Source organism: Ovis aries, chromosome 15 (genome assembly GCF_016772045.2).
Source record: "Ovis aries strain OAR_USU_Benz2616 breed Rambouillet chromosome 15, ARS-UI_Ramb_v3.0, whole genome shotgun sequence".
Lineage (NCBI taxonomy): Eukaryota > Metazoa > Chordata > Mammalia > Artiodactyla > Bovidae > Ovis > Ovis aries.
Window position 1 is genome coordinate 79,377,273 of NC_056068.1, and position 23,790 is coordinate 79,401,062.

General features: G+C 56.1%; 1 protein-coding gene across 1 annotated transcript in view; it reads left to right on the plus strand.

Moving 5' to 3' along the window:
• P2RX3 (purinergic receptor P2X 3) overlaps positions 1-23,790 on the plus strand; it is a 37,232-nt gene that overhangs the window by 7,391 nt on the left and 6,051 nt on the right. Inside the window, exons 2-8 of the mRNA XM_015101165.4 lie at positions 1,639-1,774; positions 2,547-2,618; positions 2,776-2,839; positions 3,738-3,831; positions 4,055-4,132; positions 4,911-5,052; positions 5,766-5,902. Coding sequence (XP_014956651.2) covers positions 1,639-1,774; positions 2,547-2,618; positions 2,776-2,839; positions 3,738-3,831; positions 4,055-4,132; positions 4,911-5,052; positions 5,766-5,902 — 723 coding nt within the window. The remainder of the gene's footprint in view (positions 1-1,638; positions 1,775-2,546; positions 2,619-2,775; positions 2,840-3,737; positions 3,832-4,054; positions 4,133-4,910; positions 5,053-5,765; positions 5,903-23,790) is intronic.

Sequence of the window (23,790 nt, forward strand, 5' to 3'; positions counted from 1 at the left end):
GCAGCCCCTCCTTGCTGCTGGAGAAGACTGGGAGGGCCTGCAAGGGAGGCAGGAAGGGAAGAAGCCCAGGACATCCTCTCGGACCCACGTGGTCCCTCTCTGCCCTGACACTGTGTGTGGGGGGGCGGGGGGAGCTGCGTGACTGAGAGCAGGCTCAGCTGCTTGCCTCTCAGAAGCCGGTAAAGAGGCCAGGTCAGTGGAAGGGAAAGTTTGCTCTGTTTGGGGATGCCAGATGCTCTCCAAAGGTAGACTCCCCACACCACCAACCCCCCACCCCACCCCGACAATCAGGGAGCTTCAGCTTTTATCAGCTGAAGGGGGCAAAGCTGCACGCAGAAACAGCACCTCAGCTCTGACTGTCGTCTTGAAGTTGGTCGTCAGTGGTCTGACTGGCGGCGTCTCGATTGCTTTCGGCTCATCTTCAGTTCCAGGGTTGGTTTGGTTCGTTGTGTTTTGTTTTTGAGGCTATAGTCTGCTCACCACCTAATCAAATTCTTCCACCTGGTGGGGGGCGGTTTCTATATCTACAAGGCAGCTCAAAGATTAGGGCTCAGAGGGTTATCTCTAGCCCCTGCGCAGGAACTGAAGCTCCTGGACTTTGTTAAATTATTACTTGGTCTCCTTTGAGTATTTCCCCTTCGTGTCTGCGTTTTCTCACTTCCGTATTAAACTTATTCTTTGGCTCAAGTGTTTGGGGGACAAGGACCATAGTTTCTTACTCCGTGTCGACAGTACCGGTAAATGCCCACTGGGTGGCAGCACAACCCAGGAAATAAGCGGCCCCGCCGCCCTCCCCAGCCACCCGCGTCACCTGCCAGGCGCGAGCTGGCAGGCCCTGCCGTCCTCCCCGGGGCTTCTCATCCAGCGCCCAGGGCCTGCGTTGGCTTGTCCGCTGAACCCCCGCCGTGTGCCAGCTCTTAGGATACAGCCGTTAGCAAAGCCTGGGAGGCACCGGGGTCAGAGGCCCGTGACCCTCTGCGTCCTCTCCCTGGGATGCCGCCAGAGAGAGCAAGACAGCACAGCTGACAACTGGTTCTTGGCAAACTTAAAAAAAAAAAAATTACTCTTTAAAAAAAAATTTTTTTTTAATTAATTACTTGTTGTCCGTCTCGGTCTTGGCTGCTGCACGTGGGCTTTCTCTAGTTACGGAGAGCAGGGGCCCCTCTCGAGCTGCAAGGACTTCTCGTCGCTGGGTCTTCTTGGGCAGCAACAGGCCCCAGAGCACCCAGGCTGCAGTAGCTGTGCTTGGGCTCAGTTGCCCCAGGGCCCGTGGCATCTTCCCGGACCAGGGATTGAGCCCGTGTCCCGGCATTGGCAGGCAGACACTTAACCACTGGACCTCCAGGGAAGTCCAAACATCTAACTCTTTCTTTGTAAAAGGCAGAAAACCACAAACAGTACATAAATGGCATCTATAGTATTAACATTTCGAGGGGAAAAAACGGAAGTCTAAAAGGGCTCTTCAGGAGGGAAGTGCAGAAAGGGGGAGAAACGTGACTCTAGGCCAACCCTGGGCTGGCGCAGGCCTGCAGCCCAGGCGCCCTGTGCCCTCTGGAGGCGGACAGAAAGCAGCTCTCCCAGTCTCTGTCTGAGGGCCTCGCCCTCCTCTGTTGCTCTCCACCCCCGCGCCCCGGCCAGGTGGGTTTTCCTGCACGAGAAGGCGTACCAGGTGCGGGACACAGCCATCGAGTCCTCGGTGGTGACCAAGGTCAAGGGCTTCGGACGCTATGCCAACCGAGTCATGGACGTGTCTGATTACGTGACCCCACCCCAGGTACCTCCCTCTGCCCAGCCGGGACCCTGTGGGCGCCCCGATGCTGGGTAGGTTGGTGGGGAGGGGCCGAGGCAAGGAGCACTGGTGGGAGTCCCAGAGCAGGTGCCATGGCGTCAGGGATCCGGGGGACCCCTTCCCCAGCAGCTGGGAGGTGCTGGGGGCGTGGGCCTGCCTTCCCGCTTTGCTGGGCAGCACTGGTGTCCGGGAGCCGGATTTGTCCCTTGCTCTGCTACCACCTGTCCTGAAATCAAGGACAACACCCTGCGGGGAGCAAGAAGGGCCGGGAGGATATCTGGAAAGAGCTTGGCTTGGACCCCATCTCTGCCTTTTGTTAGCTCCATGATCTCGGCCAGATCTCTGGATCCAACCCTCCGTCTCCTCATCTGTACAGTGAGGATAACAGCTTCAGTTTCCCCATCTGTACAGTGGGGATCAGAGTAAGCCTCAGTTTCCCCATCTGTACAGTAGGGATAGGAGTAAACCTCAGTTTCCTCATCTGTACAGTGGGGATAAGGGTAAGCCTCCATTTCCCCATCTGTACAGTGGGGATCAGAGTAAGCCTCAGTTTCCTCGTCTGTACAGTGGGGATAAGAGTAAGCCTCCGTTTCCCCGTCTGTACAGTGGGGATGAGAGTAAGCCTCAGTCTCTCCATCTGTACAGTGGGGATGAGAGTAAGCCCCCGTTTCCCCATCTGTACAGTGGGGATGACAGTCGTGCCCACCTCTCAGATTGGCACTGCTGCATTTTCCCTCTCCCTCCTCCTCCTCCCAAGGGCACCTCTGTCTTTGTCATCATCACCAAGATGATCGTCACAGAAAACCAGATGCAAGGCTTCTGCCCAGAGGTGAGGGCAGGGCAGCGTGGTTGGGGGAGGTGTGGGGTTGAGGGTGCAAGCAGAGGCCCAGGGTCCAGTCCCTGGAGCTGCGTGGGAGCCCCCACCCTCCAGCGCCCCCCACTCCCCCCCAGGGTGACAGATCCTCCCCGCCCCTGTCTCCCCGCAGAGCGAGGAGAAGTTCCGCTGTGTGTCGGACAGCCAGTGCGGGCCTGAGCGCTTCCCAGGAGGAGGTGAGTGCGGCCCCCTCCCTGTCCGCTCCCAACCCCGCTGTGTCAGCGGACCCGAGGGCAGCACATCCCTGCCAGGGGAGAGGGTGAGAATCAGGGGTCCCGGGTGGCGCTGCCCGCTCTGACGGAAGCCCGCCGTGTGCCAGCCCAGCGGGGGCTGCCCCCAAGCAGCCAGTCCAGGGATGAGGGGCGCACAGATGTGCCCTAGGTGACCAGGGCTGTCACAGACGCACGGTGGGATGCGGGGCTGGGGGGAGACAGACTGGCTCCTGGCGTGTGTGTGCTAAGTCGCTTCAGTTGTGCCCAGCTCTGCGACCCCACAAACTGTAGCCCACCAGGCTCCTCTGTCCTTGGGATTCTCCAGGCAAGAACACTGGGATGGGCTGCCGTGCCCTCTTCCAGGGGGTCTTCCCACCCCAGGGATCGGACCCAGCTGTGTGGCTCCTGCATCGCAGGCAGATGCTTCTCCACTGAGCCACCAGGGGAGCCCCTGGTTCCTGATGGGCACCCCGAGCGGCTTCCTAGAGGCAGGGGCATTTGAGATGGGCCCTGAAGAATGGGCAGGATTTGGCAGGCGAGGCTTCGGGAAGGGCATCCTAGGCACGAGGAGCAGAGGCAGCAAGGCTCGGAGGCAGGAAAGTGCCTGCGGTGAAGGGGCCTCTGCCGTGAAGGGGCTTGGAACACGGGAGGGATAGGTCGTCCCCTCCGTTTGGCCGGGTCCAGGGCTGGGGAAGCGAGGCGGGAGGAGCTCTGAGGAACACGGGGGCCCCAGTCCACCTCCCTGGCCCGGCCTGTCCTCTCCCTCTGCCTGCGGGGTCCCTATGTGTGTTGGGGGGTGTCCCTGATGGGGAGGGGTGAAGGGCCGAGCGTGCACCCAGCGATCGCGGCTCCACCCGCGCAGGGATCCTCACCGGCCGCTGCGTCAACTACAGCTCTGCGCTGCGGACCTGCGAGATCCAGGGCTGGTGCCCAGCGGAGGTGGACACGGTGGAGACGTAAGGGCCTGGGCACGCTCCGCGCCTCTGGCGCCCTGGTCCCGTCTACCCCTGGGGCGGGGAAGGGGCCCTTGGGAGCGTCTCCCCCAGCCCCGCTGTCCCTCAGACCCCGAGACACCACGGCCACGTGGCCATCAGGAGGTGCTCCCAGGGAGGTAGGTGGCCCCTCCTCCCGGTTCCGCCTCCTTCCTCCCAAGCTCTGGGCCCCTGCTCTCGCCCGCAGGCCTGTCATGATGGAAGCCGAGAATTTCACTATTTTCATCAAGAACAGCATCCGTTTCCCCCTCTTCAACTTCGAGAAGTGAGTCCTCAGTCCCGCTCGGTTCAGTCGCTCAGTCGTGTCTGACTCTTTGCGACCCCTTGAACCACTGCACGCCAGGCCTCCCTGTCCATCACCAACTCCCAGAGTTCACCCAAACTCATGCCCATTGAGTCGGTGATGCCGTCCAGCCATCTCATCCTCTGTGGTCCCCTTCTCCTTCTGCCCTCAATCTTTCCCAGCATCAGGGTCTTTTCCAATGAGTCAGCGCTTCGCATCAGGGGGCCAAAGGATTGAGTCCTAGCTCCTTCGCGAAGCCAAGAAGCATCGCAGCCACCCCCCACCCCCACCCCCAGGGGGGACACCCCTTCTTCCCCGCTCCCCGGGGGGAGGCCTCCCCGGGGTGGACTCCGGGACAAGTTTCTCCGCCATCCTCACGTGCTGGGGCTGAGGGCCCACACGGGGGCTTTGCTGAGCAGTGGGGGGTGGGGGCAGGGACAGTGGACTCTAGGCCTGGAACGGGGGGATGCCTCTGAAGAAGGCGGGGTCGTCTCCTCCCCACCTCAAGCCCACAGGTGGGTGGGGTGTCCCTTTTCCCTTCGGGCAGCCCTTCTCCAGTGGTGCCCCAGTTCACCCTCTCCTGGGTGAGCGTCCACGTGCAGAGCACAGCAGAGGAGCCAAGGATAAGGCCGCCCATCCTCATGTAGGAGGGTGGCGGTGCGGGCCATCGGGAAGGCGCGAGGTGGAGGTGAGGGGGGCGAGCATCCCGAGGGCTGACGCTGGAGGGAAACCCACGCGTCAACCCCCCTCCACTCCCCAGGGGGAACCTCCTCCCCGACCTAACAGCTGCCGACGTGAAGACCTGCCGCTTCCACCCCGACAGAGCCCCCTTCTGCCCCATTCTGCGGGTGGGCGACGTGGTCAAGTTTGCAGGGCAGGATTTTGCCAAGCTGGCCCAAACGGTGAGGAGCCAGCCGCTCTTGCCTTGGGGGCCCAGGGGGCCCTTTGGCCGGTGGAGGGGGTCCTGGGGGCCAGGGAGGAGCTGCAATGTGGCCACACCCTGGGTGGGGGCACCCCAGACCTGTGCCCACCATGTTCCTGCCTCCCTAACTCCTGCCTACCCCCAGCCCCCTTCCCTTGCTCCTGGCTTCATGCTCCGCGTGCAGGCAGAGGCCTCCGATCTCCCAGGAGCACCCACACCACGGGAAGATGGATCAGTGGTCACTTCCCTGCATGGGAGCTAAGGAACTAAAGATAACAACAACAAAAAAAAACACCCCAGGGACATCCCTGGTAGTCCGGCAGTTCAGAGGCCACCTCACAATGCCAGGACAGCAGGTCAATCCCTGCTCTGGAAACTTAGACCCCACCTGCTGTGGGGCAGCTAGGCCCACATGCCGCAACTAAAGGGCAGGCCTCGACAAGAGCCAGCGCCACGGGGAGGAAAAGGACGCCGAAAACAGGAATCAGAGAGGCTCAGGGGCTGTGACCCTCAGCTACAGCCCTTCTTTACTAAGCAACGCGTGACAAAGCCCTCTTCTTTCTCCCGACCTCTGCCCTCCACCTGGAGAATGGCAGGAAATCCCCGGTCCATTTGTCACGGGCCCCCCACCGCACCCCGCTGGGACCCACCCCATTCCATCAGAAGGCTCAGTCCACCCCCTTGTCCATCCAGGGCGGAGTCCTGGGCATTAAGATCGGCTGGGTGTGCGACCTGGACAAGGCCTGGGACCAGTGCATCCCCAGATACTCCTTCACCCGGCTGGACGGCGTTTCCGAGAAGAGCAGTGTCTCCCCGGGGTACAATTTCAGGTAAGCGCCACCCCCACCCCGTCCCCCGGGACTTTGCAAGAATGAGGCAGGCACCCTGACACATCAGGCCGCAGTGCATCCCAGGAAGAGAAGGTGCCACGTTCCCCCCTTGAGTTTCAGCTCAAAATCAGGGAGGACTTTCCAGGCGTCGGGCCCTCGGAGACCCTGTGCCGTCCTCCAAGCTCACCACCACAGGCAGGGACCCTGCGGAGAGGTCACGCTCCCAGCTGGCGGTTAGGCCCCGAGATCAGGGCCTCCTGATACGTTCAGTTCCATGATTCTGAACCCATTCTGAGCTCCTCTGGCTCTGAAGCTGTGGGTCATCCCATTTGTCTCCTGCACCAGAATATTCTGAGGTTTCTTGTTTCACCAAGCAAGGGTAATAGCTGGTATCCTCTTCTCAAAAGGTGGAAATTTTGTATCTCTGTCCGTAACCAAGAGATTTCATCTGAGTGACAAGCAATGATTACACTGTTACTGTTAGCTCTTCAGTGACTTTCCAAACAAGAACTCAGTCTTTAAATACCATCTCATTTACATTCCCAGTGGCTTTGAAACATAAGGGATCCCTCTCCCCATTTTGAAGAAAGGGAAAGAAAAGAACCTGGGGCGAACTACTGGGAACTAGCTGAAAGCCCTTGGAAAGCCCTTGACCTTCCATCCCCATTTCCTTATCTATGAACCTTATTATCTTGAGGAGCTGATCAGAAAATGTGTGGAAGACTTCAGCTCTCTGGGGGAGTTTTCTCTTAATTTTGTAAGGTCCTGAAGTTTCTGGCAGGGCCCTGGTTAAGTACACAGTGTTATATACTGTAAATAGGCTAAATTAGGTAAATAGGCAGGAATCAGGGGGCAAATATGATTAAGAATGTATTTCAACTATATTATATATATATTCAAGTTTTCTCTGTTATAATGGTATTATCCAACATAATGGCATCCATAAGCAAAAAAAAAAATTCATTTTACCTTTTTAAATTTTTGTTTGTAGTTAAAAAAAAAAAAAGTTATCCACGCCATTATGGACAGAGGAGCCTGGCAGGCTACAGTCCATGGGGTCGCAAAAAGTTGGACACGACTTAGAGGCTAAACAACAACAATAAGCTCTACAACTAATAGTTTAAAATATGTGTGTATTCTCTGGAAAGAAGAATTTTTTAAAATTGAAAGTGCCTTTATAATCAACTCTAAACTTAAAAAAAAAAACCATAGGAAACAACACATAATTTAAAGTAGGTTAAAAATACTGTTTGGCTCCCTGGCAGAAATTGTCATATTTATTCAGTCAGTACATCACACTGAAATCAATACAAAGGATATTTGTATGGCAGCTTAAAATAGTAACATATTAATAAAAATTCTTTTCATCTAAAATGCAAGTCTTCATAACTTCCCTCTGGCCACTGGGAATTCTTCAGCCCTCCAGCTAACTCATCTGGCAGGAGAGCTTATGAAGAATAGAGCTAGGAAGAAGACCCCTAACTGTCGGGCTCATACAGCTTTAGAAGAAAGTCTTTCATTCAGAGAAGAGCTGGTTTGGAGCTCTCATCTTCAGCTGGTCGTTGTGGGCTCACCCACACATATACTGCACCCACACCCTCTGCCACCCTAGGCGCAGCAGGCCGTGAGTTAGACCTGGTTCTAAATAAGTGAAGGGAAAGTCGCTCAGTCGTGTCTGACTCTTTGTGACCCCGTGGACTACACTGGAGTAGGTAGCCTTTCCCTTCTCCAGGGGATCTTCCCAACCCAGGGGTTGCACCCAGGTCTCCCGATTTCAGGCAGATTCTCTACCAGCTGAGCCACAAGGGAAGACCGGTCCTAAATAAGCTTGGGTTATATGTGGGGAGACAGGTCAGAGGGTCTTTAAGGACCCTGCGAGCATAATCCCTGGGAGCCTAAGGGAAACTAAGATGTGGGGGTCCCAGATAGCTAACCCTCCCACCAAAGACCTCCAGGCTAGAGTGCTGTTTTTGTTTACTAGCTCAGCCGTGTCCCACTCTTTGCGACCCCATGGACTGCAGCACGCCAGGCCCCCCTGTCTATCACCAGCTCCTAGAGCTTACTCAAACTCATGTCCATTGAGTCGCTGATGTCATCCAACCATCTCATCCTCTGTCGTCCCCTTCTCTTCCCACCTTCCATCTTTCCCAGCATCAGGGTCTTTTCCAAGGAGTCAGTTCTTTGTATCAGGTGGCCAAAGTATTGGAGTTTCAGCTTCAGCATCAGTCCTTCCAAAGAATATTCAGGACTGATTTCCTTTAGGATGGACTGGTTGGATCTCCTTGCAGTCCAAGGGACTCTCAAGAGTCTTCTCCAACACCACAGTTCGAAAGCATCAGTTCTTCAGTGCTCAGCCTTCTTTATGGTCCAACTCTCACATCTGTACATGACTACTGGAAAAACCATAGCTTTGATGATATGGACCTTTGTCAGCCAATTAATGTCTCTGCCTTTTAACACACTGTCTAGGCTTGTCATAGCTTTTCTACCAAGGAGTAAGTGCCTTTTAATTTCACAGTTGCAGTCACCGTCGTGGTGATTTTGGCTCGAGTGTGAAGAGGCAAAGATGCTCTATTTGACCCTTATGGTTTAAGAGTTTCTAGAGGGCCCAAAAGGGTAAGGGCACAGGGGGCATTTCTGTGGCCCTGGCTCTGCCCGCTCAGAGCACCCCCCAACCTTACTCCCCACCCCAGGGGAGCCAGCCACTACCCTCATGTTGCCACAAACTACGGGCTCCACACGAACACCCAATCCTATGCTGAGGTCACCTGTCGGGGAGGCTCCTGGCCACCGACCCAAAACCTCAGAGAAGAGAGCAGGGTTACGGCCAGGCTCATTCAGCTCAGCCGCGGTGCAGATCCAGTGTGTCTGCTCTGAAGAGTCTCACGAGGCTTCTTGCCAGTGTGTGAAGTGTCTGTCCCATGTGCGTTTGCTCAAAGCTCCTCACCCCCTGCCCAAAGGAGCTTCCCTCCCCCGACTTCACAGATGAGAAAGCAGAGGCTTGCGAGTGAAATACTTCTCTCGAGGTCACAGAGCCAGTAAGCGTGAGTGCCTGGATGCAAACCTGTTTTCTTGGCTGCTTTCCACTCCAGTCAGGAAGGTTGGGCGCATTCACCTTTCGCGCGGCCAGTGTAGTTAATACATTCATCCCCCCTTTAAAGACGAGGAGTCTGAGGTCCAGGGAGGCTGAAAGACTAGCTGCTGCTGCTGGAGGCACCATTCCTGGCCCAGTCTTTTGTCTCCCAAACAAATTCATCTGCTTCCTCGTCTCCAAAAGAGGCTAGATTTTTTTTTTTTTTCCCAACGTCCTGCTGTTGCCGTTTGCTCTGGAGGGAATGAAATCATTCAGCCAAGCTTCAGCCTTCTTTTAATCTGCAAACTCAGACGTTCAGAGGCAGCTAGAGACTCGAGTTTCCATCCCTAATTACTTCTGCAGCTCGCTTCCAAATGCCAGCCCCCACCCCAAGGATCTTGAAGATCTTTGCTTGCAGAAGTCAGAGACTTAGAGGATTTATAGCTGTCGAAGGCACCTCGACTAACTCGGCCATTTAACGGATAAGGAAGTAGACCCTCCGAAGGGGCAGGTGATGAGGCCAAGGTCACAGGTGCCCGTTGGAGGAGCCTTGGAGGTCATTTGCCCCCAGTCCCTATGGCAGTCTCTGCGATGCAGCCCCAGACGGGGTCTGTCTGTCACTGATGGCTCCAGTCATTGGAAAGGTGACCTGGTATTGAGCCAACATGCGTCTCCCTTCCACTCCCACCCAAAGCACCTGGTGCCGTCCATCTAAATTAATCTTTCTTTGTGTGATCTCCTGAAGGTTCCCATCTGTCCCTACCTGAAATTGAGTGGAAAGATTTTATTTTTACTCCCAGGTCTCTTCTATGTGGTGTAAGGTTCCAAAGGCCATTTTAACTTAGTGTTTTCATGAGGCTTCTTTCCAAATACCTTGAGCATGTGCAGTGGGTGGGTTCGTCCACATCAGTCCCAGACAGAGTGCAGCATTTCTGAAAATAGGGACTGTCACAACTTCCCTGGAGGCCCAGAGGCCAAGACTCCCCACTGCCGATGCAGCAGACTGGCTGGGAAACCAAGGGCCCACAGACCGCGCAGCATGGCCAAAGGATTCTTTTTAAATTATTAATTTAAAAATTTTAAGAAATAAGAACTGGCGAGAGTCACCAATTCCAGGGTGCACAAGGTGACAGCCACCCCAGCAGACGGGCTTCTGCGTGTTGGGTGCCCCCACGGCTTAGCGGGGCAGGATTTTAACCAGAGAGCTGACTGCATCCCCCAGAGGGCCGGGCAGGCAGTGCTGTGGGGCCACTGAGTGTCCTTCTGCCGGTGAACGGGTGTGTACGTGCGTTTGGGGATGAATGTGTGTGAGTGAGCACGTGTATCAGTGGTGTGAGTCGGTGAGGCTGAGTGAGAGTACGTCAGGGAACACGTGTGAGTCTGTGTGAGTGGCTAGGCAGAGACAGTGCAAAGACGAACTGGAAATCCTCTATCAGTCAGGGTCTCAGCAGGAAATGGATGGCACATGCCAGCTGAGCAACTGGAGGAGAGCTGGGTAAAGGGACTGTCTTGAAGCGGAGAGGAGAGCCTCAAAGGACAGTGCAGCGTCCACAGAGGGGGCAGCAGCAGGACGCTGGTGACGGGCCAGGTCTGAAGGGATGAGGGCAGGAAGCCGTTCCCGGCCCCGGCCCCGGGACACAGAGCAGCAGGCAAGAGAAGCAAAGGCCGGGGCAGCCCAGGGTGAGGAGGGGCAAGGAGGAGGGGCGGGGTCAGGCAGGGAGGAGCAGGGTCCATTAGGGAGGAGCAGGGTCCATTAGGGAGGAGCAGGGTCCGTTAGGGAGGAGCAGGGTTGGGTAAGGAGGAGCAGGGTCAGGTAGGGAGGAGCCGGGTCAGGCAGGGAGGAGCAAGTCAGGCAGGAAGGAGCAGGTCAGTTAGGGAGGAGCAGGGTCGGGTAAGGAGGAGCAGGGTCAGGCAGGGAGGAGCGGGGTCAGGCAGGGAGGAGCGGGGTCAGGCAGGGAGGAGCAGGGTCCGGCAGGGAGCAGCGGGGTCAGTAGAGACACCCAGCACAACCCTGACAGCTTTCCACTGTGAAGTCCCAGCTCTGCCCTACCTCCTGGAGGCCTCTGAGCCTTCCACGCCCCTTTGAAAACCTTGATTGCCCCAGAAAAATGCACGTATTGACACGTGTGAGCAATTTGGCAGGCGATTTCTTTCTGTACAGGATCCTCGATTTCTACGAATAAGGTGAAGTCCACTCTCGGAACAGCAAATCCAAGCCAGAGGACTGGCAGGGCAGCACCCTCCCCTCCCCCGGTTCTGTTCCTTTTATGGAAAGTTAACCTCTTGGGCTGTTTGGCCATCTTTTTTTTTTTTTTTTTTTTTTCTCTCTCTGCATTTATATTCATACAGCATAGAATTCCAGGGCTTTGAAGACCTTGAAAAGCTTATCCCTGGACCTCAGATTGGGAGCCCCTAGAGTTAAGTAGGAAGAGCCCTCTCAGACTGCTCTTTGATAGGATTTACAGCTCATCCTCTGCCTCTCACCCCCAAGGAAGGCTCAGGAAGATTCTTGAGACTTGCCCAAGGTTACACAGCCCAGTGAAGAGGACGTGAGTCCTCAAATCCAGGGACCTGATCTGTGGCCACTCAGCAGCTGTCAGGGATATAGCCCCCCACCCCCACCCTGCTTGCTGGAACGACAGAATCAGAACCGTGCGTTTTGCACAATCGAATTTCTCGTTCCTCCCCTGAGAGCTCCCAAGACAGCTCTGCTATACTGAAAGGCAACGCAGTCTTGGATTTCCTCTCTCAGAGTCTGGGACAGAAAACACTTGTTCAGCTGCGAGATGTTCCCCGTGCCGTAGGTGTTTCTAGCGATCGTTTGGTGTTGGAAACGTCCCCACCGCAGCTTTCATGAAACTCTGAAATCTGGCGTGTGTTCCACTTCCATGTTGCAACGTGCAACTCGGCGAGCTCTCGGGCCAATTGACAGAGACAGAATCGAACGGCACCCTTGGCTTTGATCGCACTTTCTGCAATCTGGATTTTTTCTCCTTCCAAAAGCCGTAGAAAGTGTGATAAAATCAGTCATTTCCATCATTTCTGCAGAAACACGTGCAGGTCCCCTCGGCTCAGGGGTATGGGTTGGAATTCTCTCTCCTCCGATTTCGTCTCTGCTTCCTTTAGCTTATGGTGAGAGGCGAGGCAATTAGAGCGATCGAGTTCATTCCGCCCTTTCCCACTCTCGTGTCTACCCACCCGCACAACAGCCAGCAGGATGGGTAGAGGCTACTGCCTGACACTCCTGGGCACTTACTCATGAGCCTGGGACTTGGCAAGTGCCCTTTGTGGATTACCCCATCGACTCTGAAGAGGGAGGATTTTATAACTGGAAATCTGAGGCTCAGAGGTTGCGTCTGTCTGCCCCCAGACTACGCAGCAAACAGTACTGGAGCTGGAATCCGAGCTCTGGCAGGCTGACCCCCGAGCTCGTGTTCGCAGCCCCAAGCATGCTGGCAGGACTGGTATGGTCACCCCCATTTTACAGATGAGGAAACTGAGGCAAAAAAAAAAATCACTCCCAGGATCAGACAGCTAGTAACTTGGCTCTCTGGTATATCTTCCAGCTCTGTGTCCATTGACCTTTCCCTGCCTTGTTGAAGATAAATTAATAGTAATATTTTTTTTAAAAAAAAAGATCCAACACACCGTATTTTAAATGTCTGCCTTTGCAGTCGATTAGGTTCCTAGAACGTGAGTCAATCAATGTAACCTGGGACTCTTCTCACAGGGGAGGAATCCCTGCCTGCTGGAAGGATGTTGCCTCAGCCCCATGCAGGGAGTCTGCCAGGAGATATTTTCCCGTCAGTATAAAAAAATCAACTGTAAAAGTATATTTCAGCTGGCAAAATTACTTCCCACCAGGCAGAAGCTTTGCTGAGAATGCCGCCTCCCTCACTCAGATACCCGAATTCCAGGCCCAGGTTTTCCCTCGCAGGTTCAGCTGGATCCACACGTTGGTTGCTGTTTTTCCTGCTGTTGTAACAGTTACGAGTCCCTGCTTTGGGAAGGAGTTTCCACCACTCCTTGGGAGATGGATCATTTCTAAACAGATGTCTGAGAGCTTCCAAGGGATTTGTACGTGGTGATTAAAAAACCCTTCTCCATTCAGTTTAGTGACTACAAATATCAGCTCCGTGTGGGAAAGCGCCACTCAGGGTTGAAGTGGAGGAAAGTGAATGAAAGTCGCTCAGTCATGTCCGACTCTGCATGGACTATATTCTGTACAGTCCATGGAATTCTCCAGGCCAGAACACTGGAGTGAGGAGCCTTTCCCTTCTCCAGGGGATCTTCCCAACACAGGCATCGAACCCAGGTCTCCCGCATTGTGGGTGGAGTCTTTACCCGCTGAGCCACAAGGGAAGCCACTCAGGCCTGGAGCTGCCCCACGGTGAGCTGGGCAGCTCCCACCCGTGGGACCTCCCCTCACTGGAGATGTCCAGGCTGACGTGGGGAGGGCTTTGCGGCCTTCTTTTCACCTCCAGTTACAGCATGTGCTGGGTTGTGGCTGACCTGGAGAGAGCAGGACCAGTTCCTGCTGCTGCTGCTGCTAAGTCGCTTCAGTCGTGTCCGACTCTGTGCGACCCCATAGAAGGCAGTCCACCAGGCTCCCCCGTCCCTGGGATTCTCCAGGCGGGAACACTGGAGTGGGCTGCCATTTCCTTCTCCAATGCATGAAAGTGAAAAGGCAAAGTGAAGTCACTCAATCGTGTCTGACTCCTAGCGACCCCATGGACTGCAGCCCACCAGGCTCCTCCGTCCATGGGATTCTCCGGGCAAGAGTACGGGAGCGGGGTGCCACTGAGACCCTGCTCATCTAGTGCATCATTGAAGCCGTGTTTCCTTGGTAACTTTCTGTTTTGATGACCAGCCCTTTGGTGTGAGTGGGGTATTGAAGCCGTGTTTCCTGGGTAACTTTCTGTCTTGATGACCAGCCCTTTGGTGTGAGTGGGGTGCTGGAGCCGTGTTTCCTTGGTAACTTTCTGTTTTGATGACCAGCCCTTTGGTGTGAGTGGGGTATTGAAGCCGTGTTTCCTGGGTAACTTTCTGTCTTGATGACCAGCCCTTTGGTGTGAGTGGCTGCTGGAGCCTCCTGCGATCACTGTGTTACTGCCAGTTTCTCCTTCTCTGTCTGTGTTTGTCTTACGTATCGAGGTGCTCCTGTGTTTGGTGCATAGACATTTGCAATTGTTACGTCTTCCTCTTGGATTGATCCCGTGAGGACTATGTATATCCTCCTTATCTCTTGTGATATTCTTTAAGGTCTATTTTGTCTGATATGAGGACTGCTGGTCCAGCATTTGCTTCCCATTTGCGTGGAATATGTTTTCCCATCCTCTCACTTTCAGTCTATATGTGTCTTTAGGTCTGAAGTGGGTTTCTTGTAGACAGCATATACGTGGGTCTTGTTTTTGTACCCATTCAGCCAGCCTGTGTTTTTTGGTTGGAGCATTTAATCCATGTACATTCAAAGTAACTATTGGTATTTGTGTTCCTATTGCCATTTTCTTAATGGTTTGGGGGTGATTTTTTAGATCTTCTTTCTTCTTTGTATTTCTTGATTACACAAGTCTGTTTAATATTTGTTGTAACGCTTAACATTTGCTTGTCTGAAAAGCTTTTTATTTCTCCATCAATTTTGAATGAGATCCTTGCAGGGTACGGTAATCTTGGTTGTGGTTTTTTTCCCTTTCAATACTTTAAATCTGTCTTGCCATTCCCTTCTGGCCTGCAGTTTCTGCTGGAAGATCCGCTGTTAAGTGTATGGAGTTTCACTTGTATGTTACTTGTTGCTTCTCCCTTGCTGCTTTAATGTTATTTCTTTGTGTTTTTAGTCTTTGTTAGCTTGGTTAACATGTGTCTTGGCATGTTTCTTCCTGGGTTTATCCTGTGTGACACTCTGTGCCTCTTGGACTTGATTGACTGTTTCCTTTTCCATGTTGGGGAAATTTTCAACCATAATCTCTTCAAATTTTTCCTCATACCCTTTCTTTTTCTTTTGTTCTGCTGCTGCCGCTACTGCAGCTAAGTCGCTTCACTCGTGTCCAATTCTGTGCAACCCCACAGACAGCAGCCCACCAGGCTCTCCTGTCCCTGAGATCGACCAGTTCCTAGGATCAAGGAATTTTTTTTTAACTTTTTAAGAAATTTATTTATTTTTAATTGAAGGATAATTGCTTTACAGTATTAGGTTGGTTTCTGCCAAACATCAGCGTGGATCAGCCATAGGTGTACGTACGTCCCCTTCTCTTGAACCCCCCTCCCGCCTCCCTCCTCATCCAGCCCCTCTAGGTTGTCACAGAGCCCCGGTTTGAGATAACTTTATCTGTTTATTATTCTTGGCCGCACTGGTTCTTTGCTGCGGTGAGTGGGCTGCTCGCTGCGGTGGTCTCATGGGCTCCAGGGCAGGTGGGCTCAGTGGTCGTACTGCCCTGTGGCTTGTGTGATCCTCCCAGACCAGGGATCAAATCCACGTCCCCTGTGTGGGCAGGACGACTCCCAGCCATGGGACCCCCAGGGAAGACCCAACCAAGGAGTCTTTAATCTAGTAGAGATGATAAGCCTGCACTCAAATAATGAGAATGTTTACACGCACACAGATCTGTTGCTGGGGGAGCCAAGAATAGGAAAGACCAAACAGAGGGGAAGCAGAGGGAGGTCCAGGCGGTAGTTCGGGCTTTGCCGCAAAAACTCGGTGTGATTTCTCGGCAAGGCCTCGTTCCCTCTGCGGGCCTCAGTGTCCGCCTCTGTGGAATGGGCTGGCTACAGGTGACTGTCTCTAAGCCCAATTCAGCGCGTGTGGGCGTCTGGGGAAGGGCTTCTGGGGAATGGCTTTGGAGACTCAGGCTGCTGAAGCATGCGCTCTTTATTTGTAGACCTGTGGTGTGTACCCCCTCTACCCCGAGAATGAAGCTTCCACACTGCCCCGAGGCAGCACCTCTGACAAGTGATTTATTATGGTAATTGACGCTTGTAACTTACTCATTCTTTGTTGCTGCTGGAGGCAGGAGGAAGCCCGTGCGCGCGCGCGCGCGCGCGCACACACACACACACACACACACACACACACACACACACACGCGCGCGCGCGCGCGCGCAAGCTTCTCAGTACTTCCCAGTGCTGTCAGGCCTCAGAACTGTCTGATTCAGTCCTGTGCTGAGGGCATCCTGTGTGGGCACAGAACAGGTGTCTCTGCGAGGGGCGTGGCAGGAAAGCCGGCTCAGCTGGGGTTTGTGAAGAAGTGCACGCAGGGCTCCCACCCCTGGCCCCCCAGTCAGTGCAGAGGATGGAGCCCGGAACGGGCCACAGCCTCACAGCGACCCAGCTCCAGGCGGGACCCCAGCAAAGCGGCAGCAGCGGGTAGAAGCGATACCCCACCTTCTGCTTCCCACCCGCCAGCCCCCCACTAGAAACCAGGGAGGAGTCGGGGGCAGGAAGGCAGCCTGTGGAGGTCGGAGAGCAGAGACTGGGTGCCGGGGGGCTCCCCTAAGTCCAGTGATTAAGACCCAGAGCTCCCTATGCAGTGGGCGGGGTTCAATCTCTGGTCGGGGAACTAAGATCCCTCCTGCCTCAGGGTGCAGTCGTAACAGGAGAGAGAGAGAGGCTGGGTGTTGGGACAGGTGACCGTTCAGCACGAAGCTTCCACACGAGTTCCAGTGTGGACTCGGGGGCCCCCTGGACCCCGAGGGCCAGCACTGCCGATTGGTGCCCCTCGCAGGCTTCCCCCCGCTCCCCAGTTCAGCACGGGCAGGTGTCCAGGGTCTCTCCTCCCCCTGATCGTCCTGGCATCATCGCGTCAGAGCGCACCGCCGTGTTTTCGCAGGCACCAGCTGAACCGGCTGCAGCCAACGCTCCCTTCAAAGCCTCTTCTCGCAGGGAAGCGGCAGCGGATGGGCAGGGAGCTGTGGGTTCCAGAGGCACCGTGTGGATCCCAGCTGTGCCCCCTTGCTGTATTTCCATGGCGCATCTGGGGAAACTGAGCCCCAGGTTTTGTAGCTCATCCAAGTGGCAAAGCCGGAGCCCCAGCCCAGGATGGTATCGTTCCAGGGCCCCGAAGCCACCAGCTGCTCTGGAGCTGCTGTTGTGAGGGGCCTCGATGAAACGACGGATGTGGAAGCCGCCGGCTTCCTCAGCGGAAGGAAGCGCCATGCTTATGTTACTTCCCTGCTCTGCTCCCACCCATAGCATGTACTTCCCCACCCAGCCAGCTGTCAGATCTGAATGTTTCTGCTGCGGAGAGAGACAGCCTTTGTTCCTGCCTTGTCCTAGCTCCACCTGACAAATGGGGAGAAATGGATAGGAGGAAACTCGGAGGCCAACCTTGCGAAGCTCTACTGTGAGATGTCAGGAATCTCAGAAATCCATTTACCCCTCCAGCAAGCATTTACCCGACTCCTTGCTGAACTGGGCAGGCCCTTGGGCAAAGAGAGACAGGCAGATCCGACTTGTAGTTAATAGTCCCCGGTTATTGTTTTAGAAACTATTTCTGTGTTATCTGGCCGCAGCGGGTCTTTGTCACGGCACACGGGCTCTTCGTTGCGGCCTGTGGGCTCTCTAGGTGTGACGTTCTGGCCCAGGAGCTGCAATGTGGGGCCAGTTGCTCTGACCAGAGATCAGACCCACGCCCCCTGCATTGCAGAGCGGCTTCTTACCCACTGGACCACCAGGCAAGTCCCGATAGTCCTAATTGTTAGCTACAGTCTGGGGTGGCAGGTACTGGAGCAGAGGCCTGGATCCCAGCAGAGACAGGAAAGGCAGCCCGAAGGGGCGTTTCAGCCTCAGTGCTGCGCTTGTAAGCCAGCCTGTGTGCGCGCTAAGTTGCTTCTGTCGTGTTGGACTCTGTGACCTTATGGACCGTAGCCCGCCAGGTGCCTCTGCCCCTGGGATTCTCCAGGCAAGAATACTAGAGTGGGTTGCCAGGCCCTCCTCCAGGGGATCGTCCCAACCCAGGGAGCGAACCCGCATCTCTTACGTCTCCTGCATTGGCAGGCGGGTTCTCTACCACTAGAGCCACCTGTGGAAGCCAGCACGCTGGGGGAAAAATAAACAGAGCACTGATTTGCAGTGCTTGCCGATTTCCGCGGGCAATTTCGAGCCAAACCACGTAGCACCTGGCCTCGGCGGTGGGGAGAGAGACACAGGCGGGCTCCCGGGCAGTGCACCAGCCAGGGCCGCTTCCCCTCTGTCCTCCACCTACCAGGTCGCTGAGCTTTTCAGGGCGCAGCATCCTTGCCCTCAAGAGGGCCTGCAGACCCCTCAGCCAGGAAAGCTGCCCAGCTCCGGCCGTTCTTACCTCTCGGCCCCCGGCGCGTCAAGTCTCAGCGTCCACGTCGCTTTCACACGGCGCCTTCCTTGACCCGCCAGCCTCCATGCCCTGTGCTCTGGCATCCACTTTTCCCTGCGTGTGGGTCTGCGCGGCTTGTTCCTGTTTCCCTTCCTCATCCGAGAGCAGAGCTTGCCAGTGCGTCAGCGGTGCCTGGCACCACGCCTGGCATGGAGCAGGGAGCTCTGAAAACTGTGGGGAGTAGCAGAAGTGACACGCCCTGGAGCTGGGCCCCGCGGGATGAATAGGAGTCTGTGCAGTGGGGAAAGGGAGGAGAAGGGGCATCGGGGCAGAGGCACAGAAATCAGCGCGCACGGAGAGTGTTCAGGGGGTCCAGAAAGCGGGCAGCGTGCTGTGCGGGCGGTGAGGGGCCTCTGAGGGTGAGGCTGGGACCGCAGACCTGGGGCTTGGCATTCCAGGCCGAGGAGCTGAATGCAGATGCCGTCCTCACTGGCCCCATTTCCTAGCCAAGAGGACCAGAGCCAGAGAGGCAGGAATCAGAGGACTTGGGGAAAGTCAGGGCTCAGCCACAGGGTGGGGCTTCCTGGGTGGCGCCAGTGGTAGAGAATCTGCCTGCCGTGCAGGAGACATGAGAGACGCAGGTTTGATCCCAGGGTTGGGAAGATTCCCCTGGAGGAGGGCACGGCAACCCACTCCAGTTTCCTTGCCTGGAGGATCCCACAGACAGAGGAGCCTGGTGGGCTACAGTCCGTGAGGTCACAGAGAGTCGGACACGACTGGTGACTTGGCCTGCACACAGGTTCGGGGTAGCTCAGCCCTTCCGTTTATTTCTCTGCTTATTTATTTATCTGTTGGCCGCATCACACGGCTTGTGGGGTCTTGGTTCCCAACCAGGGGCCAAACCCCAGGCCCGCGGCAGTGAAAGCGCCTAGTCTGAACCACTGGGCCCCCAGGGAACCTCACGCCCTTCTCCTTTTGCGGTGAGGTGGCTGGGGTCCTCCTTTGGACGCCTCGTGGCTCACCTATGCTCTTTGTAAATGTTTATTTTACTCGTTATTTACTCATCCAGCCGCTCTAGGTCTCAGCTGTGGCATGTGGGATCCTAAGGTGCGGCATGTGGCCTCTTCGTTCGGCATGTGGGACCTAGAGTTCTCCCTGACCAGGGGTTGAGTCCTGGCCCCCCCGCACTGGGGGCACAAAATCTTAGCCACTGGAGCACCAGGGAAGCCCTCTCGAGTCTGCGCTTTCACTTTGCCCCGTTCTCAGGATGAGGAACCAGACATGCCTTGAGCACTCACAATACGGATCTGGGCACCATCCCGTCGCCTTCCTTCCTCAGCTCTTTTTACTCTCACTTATTGACCGAAGTAAAAAAGCTCAGAGAGGTTGAGAAACTCACCCAGGGTCAAAAAGCTGGTCAACGACAGCCGTGGGACCACACGTCAGTCTCCCGGGCTCCCTAAGAAGGTGTGTTCTCGGCAGTGTGGTGTCCTTGAGATCCGCCCTCTCTGAAACCTTGAATGACTCCCCAGTGTCAGCTCATTCTTTCTACAAATACTTCTTCCCTCTGAGCCTCAGTCTTCTGAGCTGTGCCGTAATGGTGGCGGCTTAGTCGCTAAGTCATGACCTACGCCTGCGACCCCATGAACTGTAGCCCACCAGGCTCCTCGGTCCATGGGGTTCTCCAGGCAAGAATTCTGGAGTGGGCTGCCATTTCCTTCTCCAGGGCACCTTTCCTGACTCAGGAACTGAACCTGGGTCTCCTGCACTGCAGGCAGATTCTTTCCCAGTGGCTGAGCTATGAGGGAGGGGTTTGTAGTAGTCAGGGTAAGTGCTGCCAGCTGCCGTAACAAGTAGCCCCTGCAGCTCAGTGGCTCAGCAGAGGCTTACGCCTTGCTCAAGGCACCATGCCCTGTGGGTCAGGGTGGGTGGAGAGCTGTGTGAAGTCCCCTGGGGGTCCTGCCACCCATGGGTCAGCCTCCTCTGGGGCCTGAGCTCTCCCCTGGCTCCTGAGCACCCAGCCATGAGGCTGGGAAGGATGAGGAAGGCACAGAGCTCTCACACACCCCAGCCCAGTGGTAACAGCCCTCACTTCCCTTCACTTTCTGTTGACAAGAAGTGGTCCCGGGGGCCCAGGTAAAGGCGACGGGGCTGGGAAACCCGGTCCAGTTGGGTGCCAAGGCAGAAGATAGCCCCGAGCCTGGTGCGCATGGAACCTGTCTCTGCCGCAGGGTGGGGCCAGATTCTGTGATCCCCCGCCCCACCCCCACTGCAGCCACACCGCGTGCAGAAGTCAGGCCGCGTTTGCAGTCGGGGCCTCCCCCTCACCCCCAGGCCGAAAGCCGTTCCTCCTCCCGGGAACCGTCCCTGCCAAGCCTCCTCTGAGGGCGTGTGGGCGGCGAGATAATGATCTGAGCGTGCTTATTGCCTCTTGGAAGGCAGGTGCTGGAGGGGAACCAAGTCCGCTTTGGTTCTTCTCTCTGTTGTCTTCACATTCCTTCCCAAGATAAATTTAGCCAGCCCCGCTCCGGGCGGCGGTACCCAGGATACCGACTTCTTGTTCTCCGAGCCCATGTCAGAGCGTTCCCCCACGGCTGCGGCCGGGAGCCAGGGACGCAGACCTCAGGAGTGCGGCCCGGTCTCGGCCCTGCGCGTCTGTGACCCCTCCGCCCGCCCGCCCCATCCCCAGCCCTCAGCTGCCCTGTATTCCAGACAAGGGCCGTGAGCGCTCCAGTGACCTGAGACAGAAGCGGAGCACAGAAGGGCTTCCCGATCCGGTGCTGTGTGCTTCCCAGAGAAGGAAAGGAAAGAACACAAGAGTAATTGCGGCCACTTAGCACCCAGAGGCAGGAGAGCTCTGGCTGAAGGCACAGACTGGGGGGTTGTGAGTGTGCCTCGGAATTCCAGTTCAGGAGAGCGACCTTGTCGGCTGTCTCTCCATCTGCAAAATGGGCCAACGCTGCGTTCTTGAGATTTCCCGAGAAGCTCTAGAGATGTGCGTATTTTTCTGCTGAATCCTGTGAATGTGGGTGTGGAGATGGAGATGGTTCATACGTTGCCTTGGGCCAGCCTGAGAAAGCCACAGCGAGGACTTTCTGGAGCCTTCTGCCCACACCAGACCCTTCTTCTGCAAACTTCCTGAACTCTCCCGCGAGGCCTGCCGGCAGAATTAGGTTCTGGGGCCTCTTCATTTTTACAGAAATGATTTCCTTTCTGGTGTTCGTCCTGTTCTCTTACGGCTGGTGCGGTTCCAGTCTGGGGCTCTTTGCCTCGCTCTGTAAAGCTCTCTGCCGCCTCCCCCCAGACCACACTGACCCTGATTTTCTTTTACATGTCTCTATCCTACTGCACCAGGTCTAGGGGCGGCGTGCAGGATATAGTTCCCTGCCCGAGGATGGAGCCCCAGGCCCCTGCACTGGGAGCGCAGACTCACCGCCTCCCAGTGAGGTTCCACCAGGGAGGGCGACCAGGGAGGTTCCCCTGCTCACCATACTTGTGAGGATGAGGTAGCTGCTGCCGTATTTCCTTGTCCTCCAAATCTTTTTTTTTTTTTCCTTTTCGGCCACACTGCACATTTTGCAGGATCTTAGTTCCCTGACCAGGGATTGAACCTGGGTCCCAGCAGTGAACACACCAAGTCCTAACCACTGGCCAGCCAGGGAACTCCCCCACCAAGGCTTTGCCCTTGGGGTTAAGTGGCTGCCCTTCTCGCAGCCTCCTTCCCAGGCCTGGGTTTGTTCTACCTCTGGTCTCACTGTCAGGAGGACCCTTCTGTCTCCCCTGCCTCTCCCTCTAGCTGCAGAGCCCCTGCAGGAAACACATGCCCGGGTCAGCCTCCCCAGAGACTGTTTTCTCCCCAAACCATTTCCAGCCTTTCCAAGGCCTCTGTCTGCAAACAGGTGCTTCCCTTGGGCACAGGCAGAAACCGAAGATGGGTCCCCTCCTGCAACACGCCCTCCTGACCCAGACAAAGCTCTCCAGGCCCAAGCTTCCAGCTTGTAAAGTGGGGAAGGGGAGGGCCGGAGTCCCAGGAGGTAACAGTCAGGGGTCTCAAAAGGGGCGACTGCACGGAGTCACTCTTTGCAGAGGTGGGCAGGCTGCCCTGCGGGCTCTGGGCCTCAGGTGGGAGGCCAGCCCGGTTAGAGGCCCCGCAGAGGAGCCAGGAGACAAAAAGCACCCTGCCTGTCTTCCCTTCACCCTCTGGCCACCCGCGGGCGCCTCCCACTGGCTGGACCAGCCCGACCCAAGGGCAGGGGGTTGGGTGGGAGTGGTCTCTGCAGAAGACAGAGAGGACGTCCAACATGGAGGTCAGGAGCGCGCCCGCCTCGGAGGGTGGGCTCGGGGTCACCCCTCTCACTGACCTGCGGAGGAGGCCTCAGCACGCCCTGGGTTATAGACGCCAGAAGTGAAACCCCAGGGGCTGAGTCCTAGGAAAGAGCCCACACCTGCAGCCTGTGGTGGTGGAACCAGGATTTAAGCGCGTTTCTGCCTGACCCCGGAGTTCCCAGAGCTGACGGGCATGCTGGCTGCGTCCCTCAGTGGTGTCTGACTCTTCGCGATCACACGGACTGCACCCCACCAGGCTCCTCGGTCCATGGAATTTCCCAGGCAAGAACACTGGAGCAGGTTGCTAGCTCTTCCTCCAGGGGATCTTCCCGGCCCAGGGACTGAAGTCGAGTCTCCTGCCCTGGCAGGTGTGTTCTTGACTGATGAGCCACGTGGGAAGCCGCCCGGCCAGCCGTGACAGGAGCTGACATTTACGATTTAAGGTGGCTCTCCCCCACACGCCGACAGGTGACCTCCTCCCCGCCGCGATCCGTCCGTTATCTGTCCCCTCGGGCTCAGCACTTCCATTTTCCCCGCTGGACAGTTTGGAAAGCAAACATCCCTGGGAGGGGTACTGTGTCGGTCGCTGGACACTTCCAGGGAGTGAGTTTCTCAGCTGTCCTCTGTTCTGGGAGAGGCCCAGGATGGGCCTGGGAGCCCCTGGGGACTGGAAATGCTGAAAGGGAGGTGCCCGATAAAAAGACTGGTGTGGACCCCAGACAGTTGCAAAGCTCTCCGTGTCCCCTTCTCGGTGGGGACTCACCGAATCCAACTCCTCTTCCTGGGATGCTAACAGTGGGAGGCTGTGTTACCGCTTTGAGGAAGTAGCCGAAAAAGATTACCCTGCACCCCACTCCAGTGCCCTTGCCTGGAGAATCCCATGGACGGAGGAGCCTGGTGGGCTGCAGTCCATGGGGTCACTAAGAGTCGCACACGACTGAGCGACTTCTCTTTGACTTTTCACTTTCATGCGTTGGAGAAGGAAATGGCAACCCACACCAGCATTCTTGCCTAAAGAATCCCAGGGATGGGGAGCCTGGTGGGCTGCCGACTATGGGGTCGCACAGAGTCGGACACGATTGAAGCGACTTAGCAGCAGCAGCAGCAGCAGCAGGGTTAGTTTCCCAGGCGGTGCTAGTGGTAAAGAATCCACTTGTCAACGCAGGAGCCAGTGCGGGTTCGAGCCCTGGGTCAGGAAGACCCCC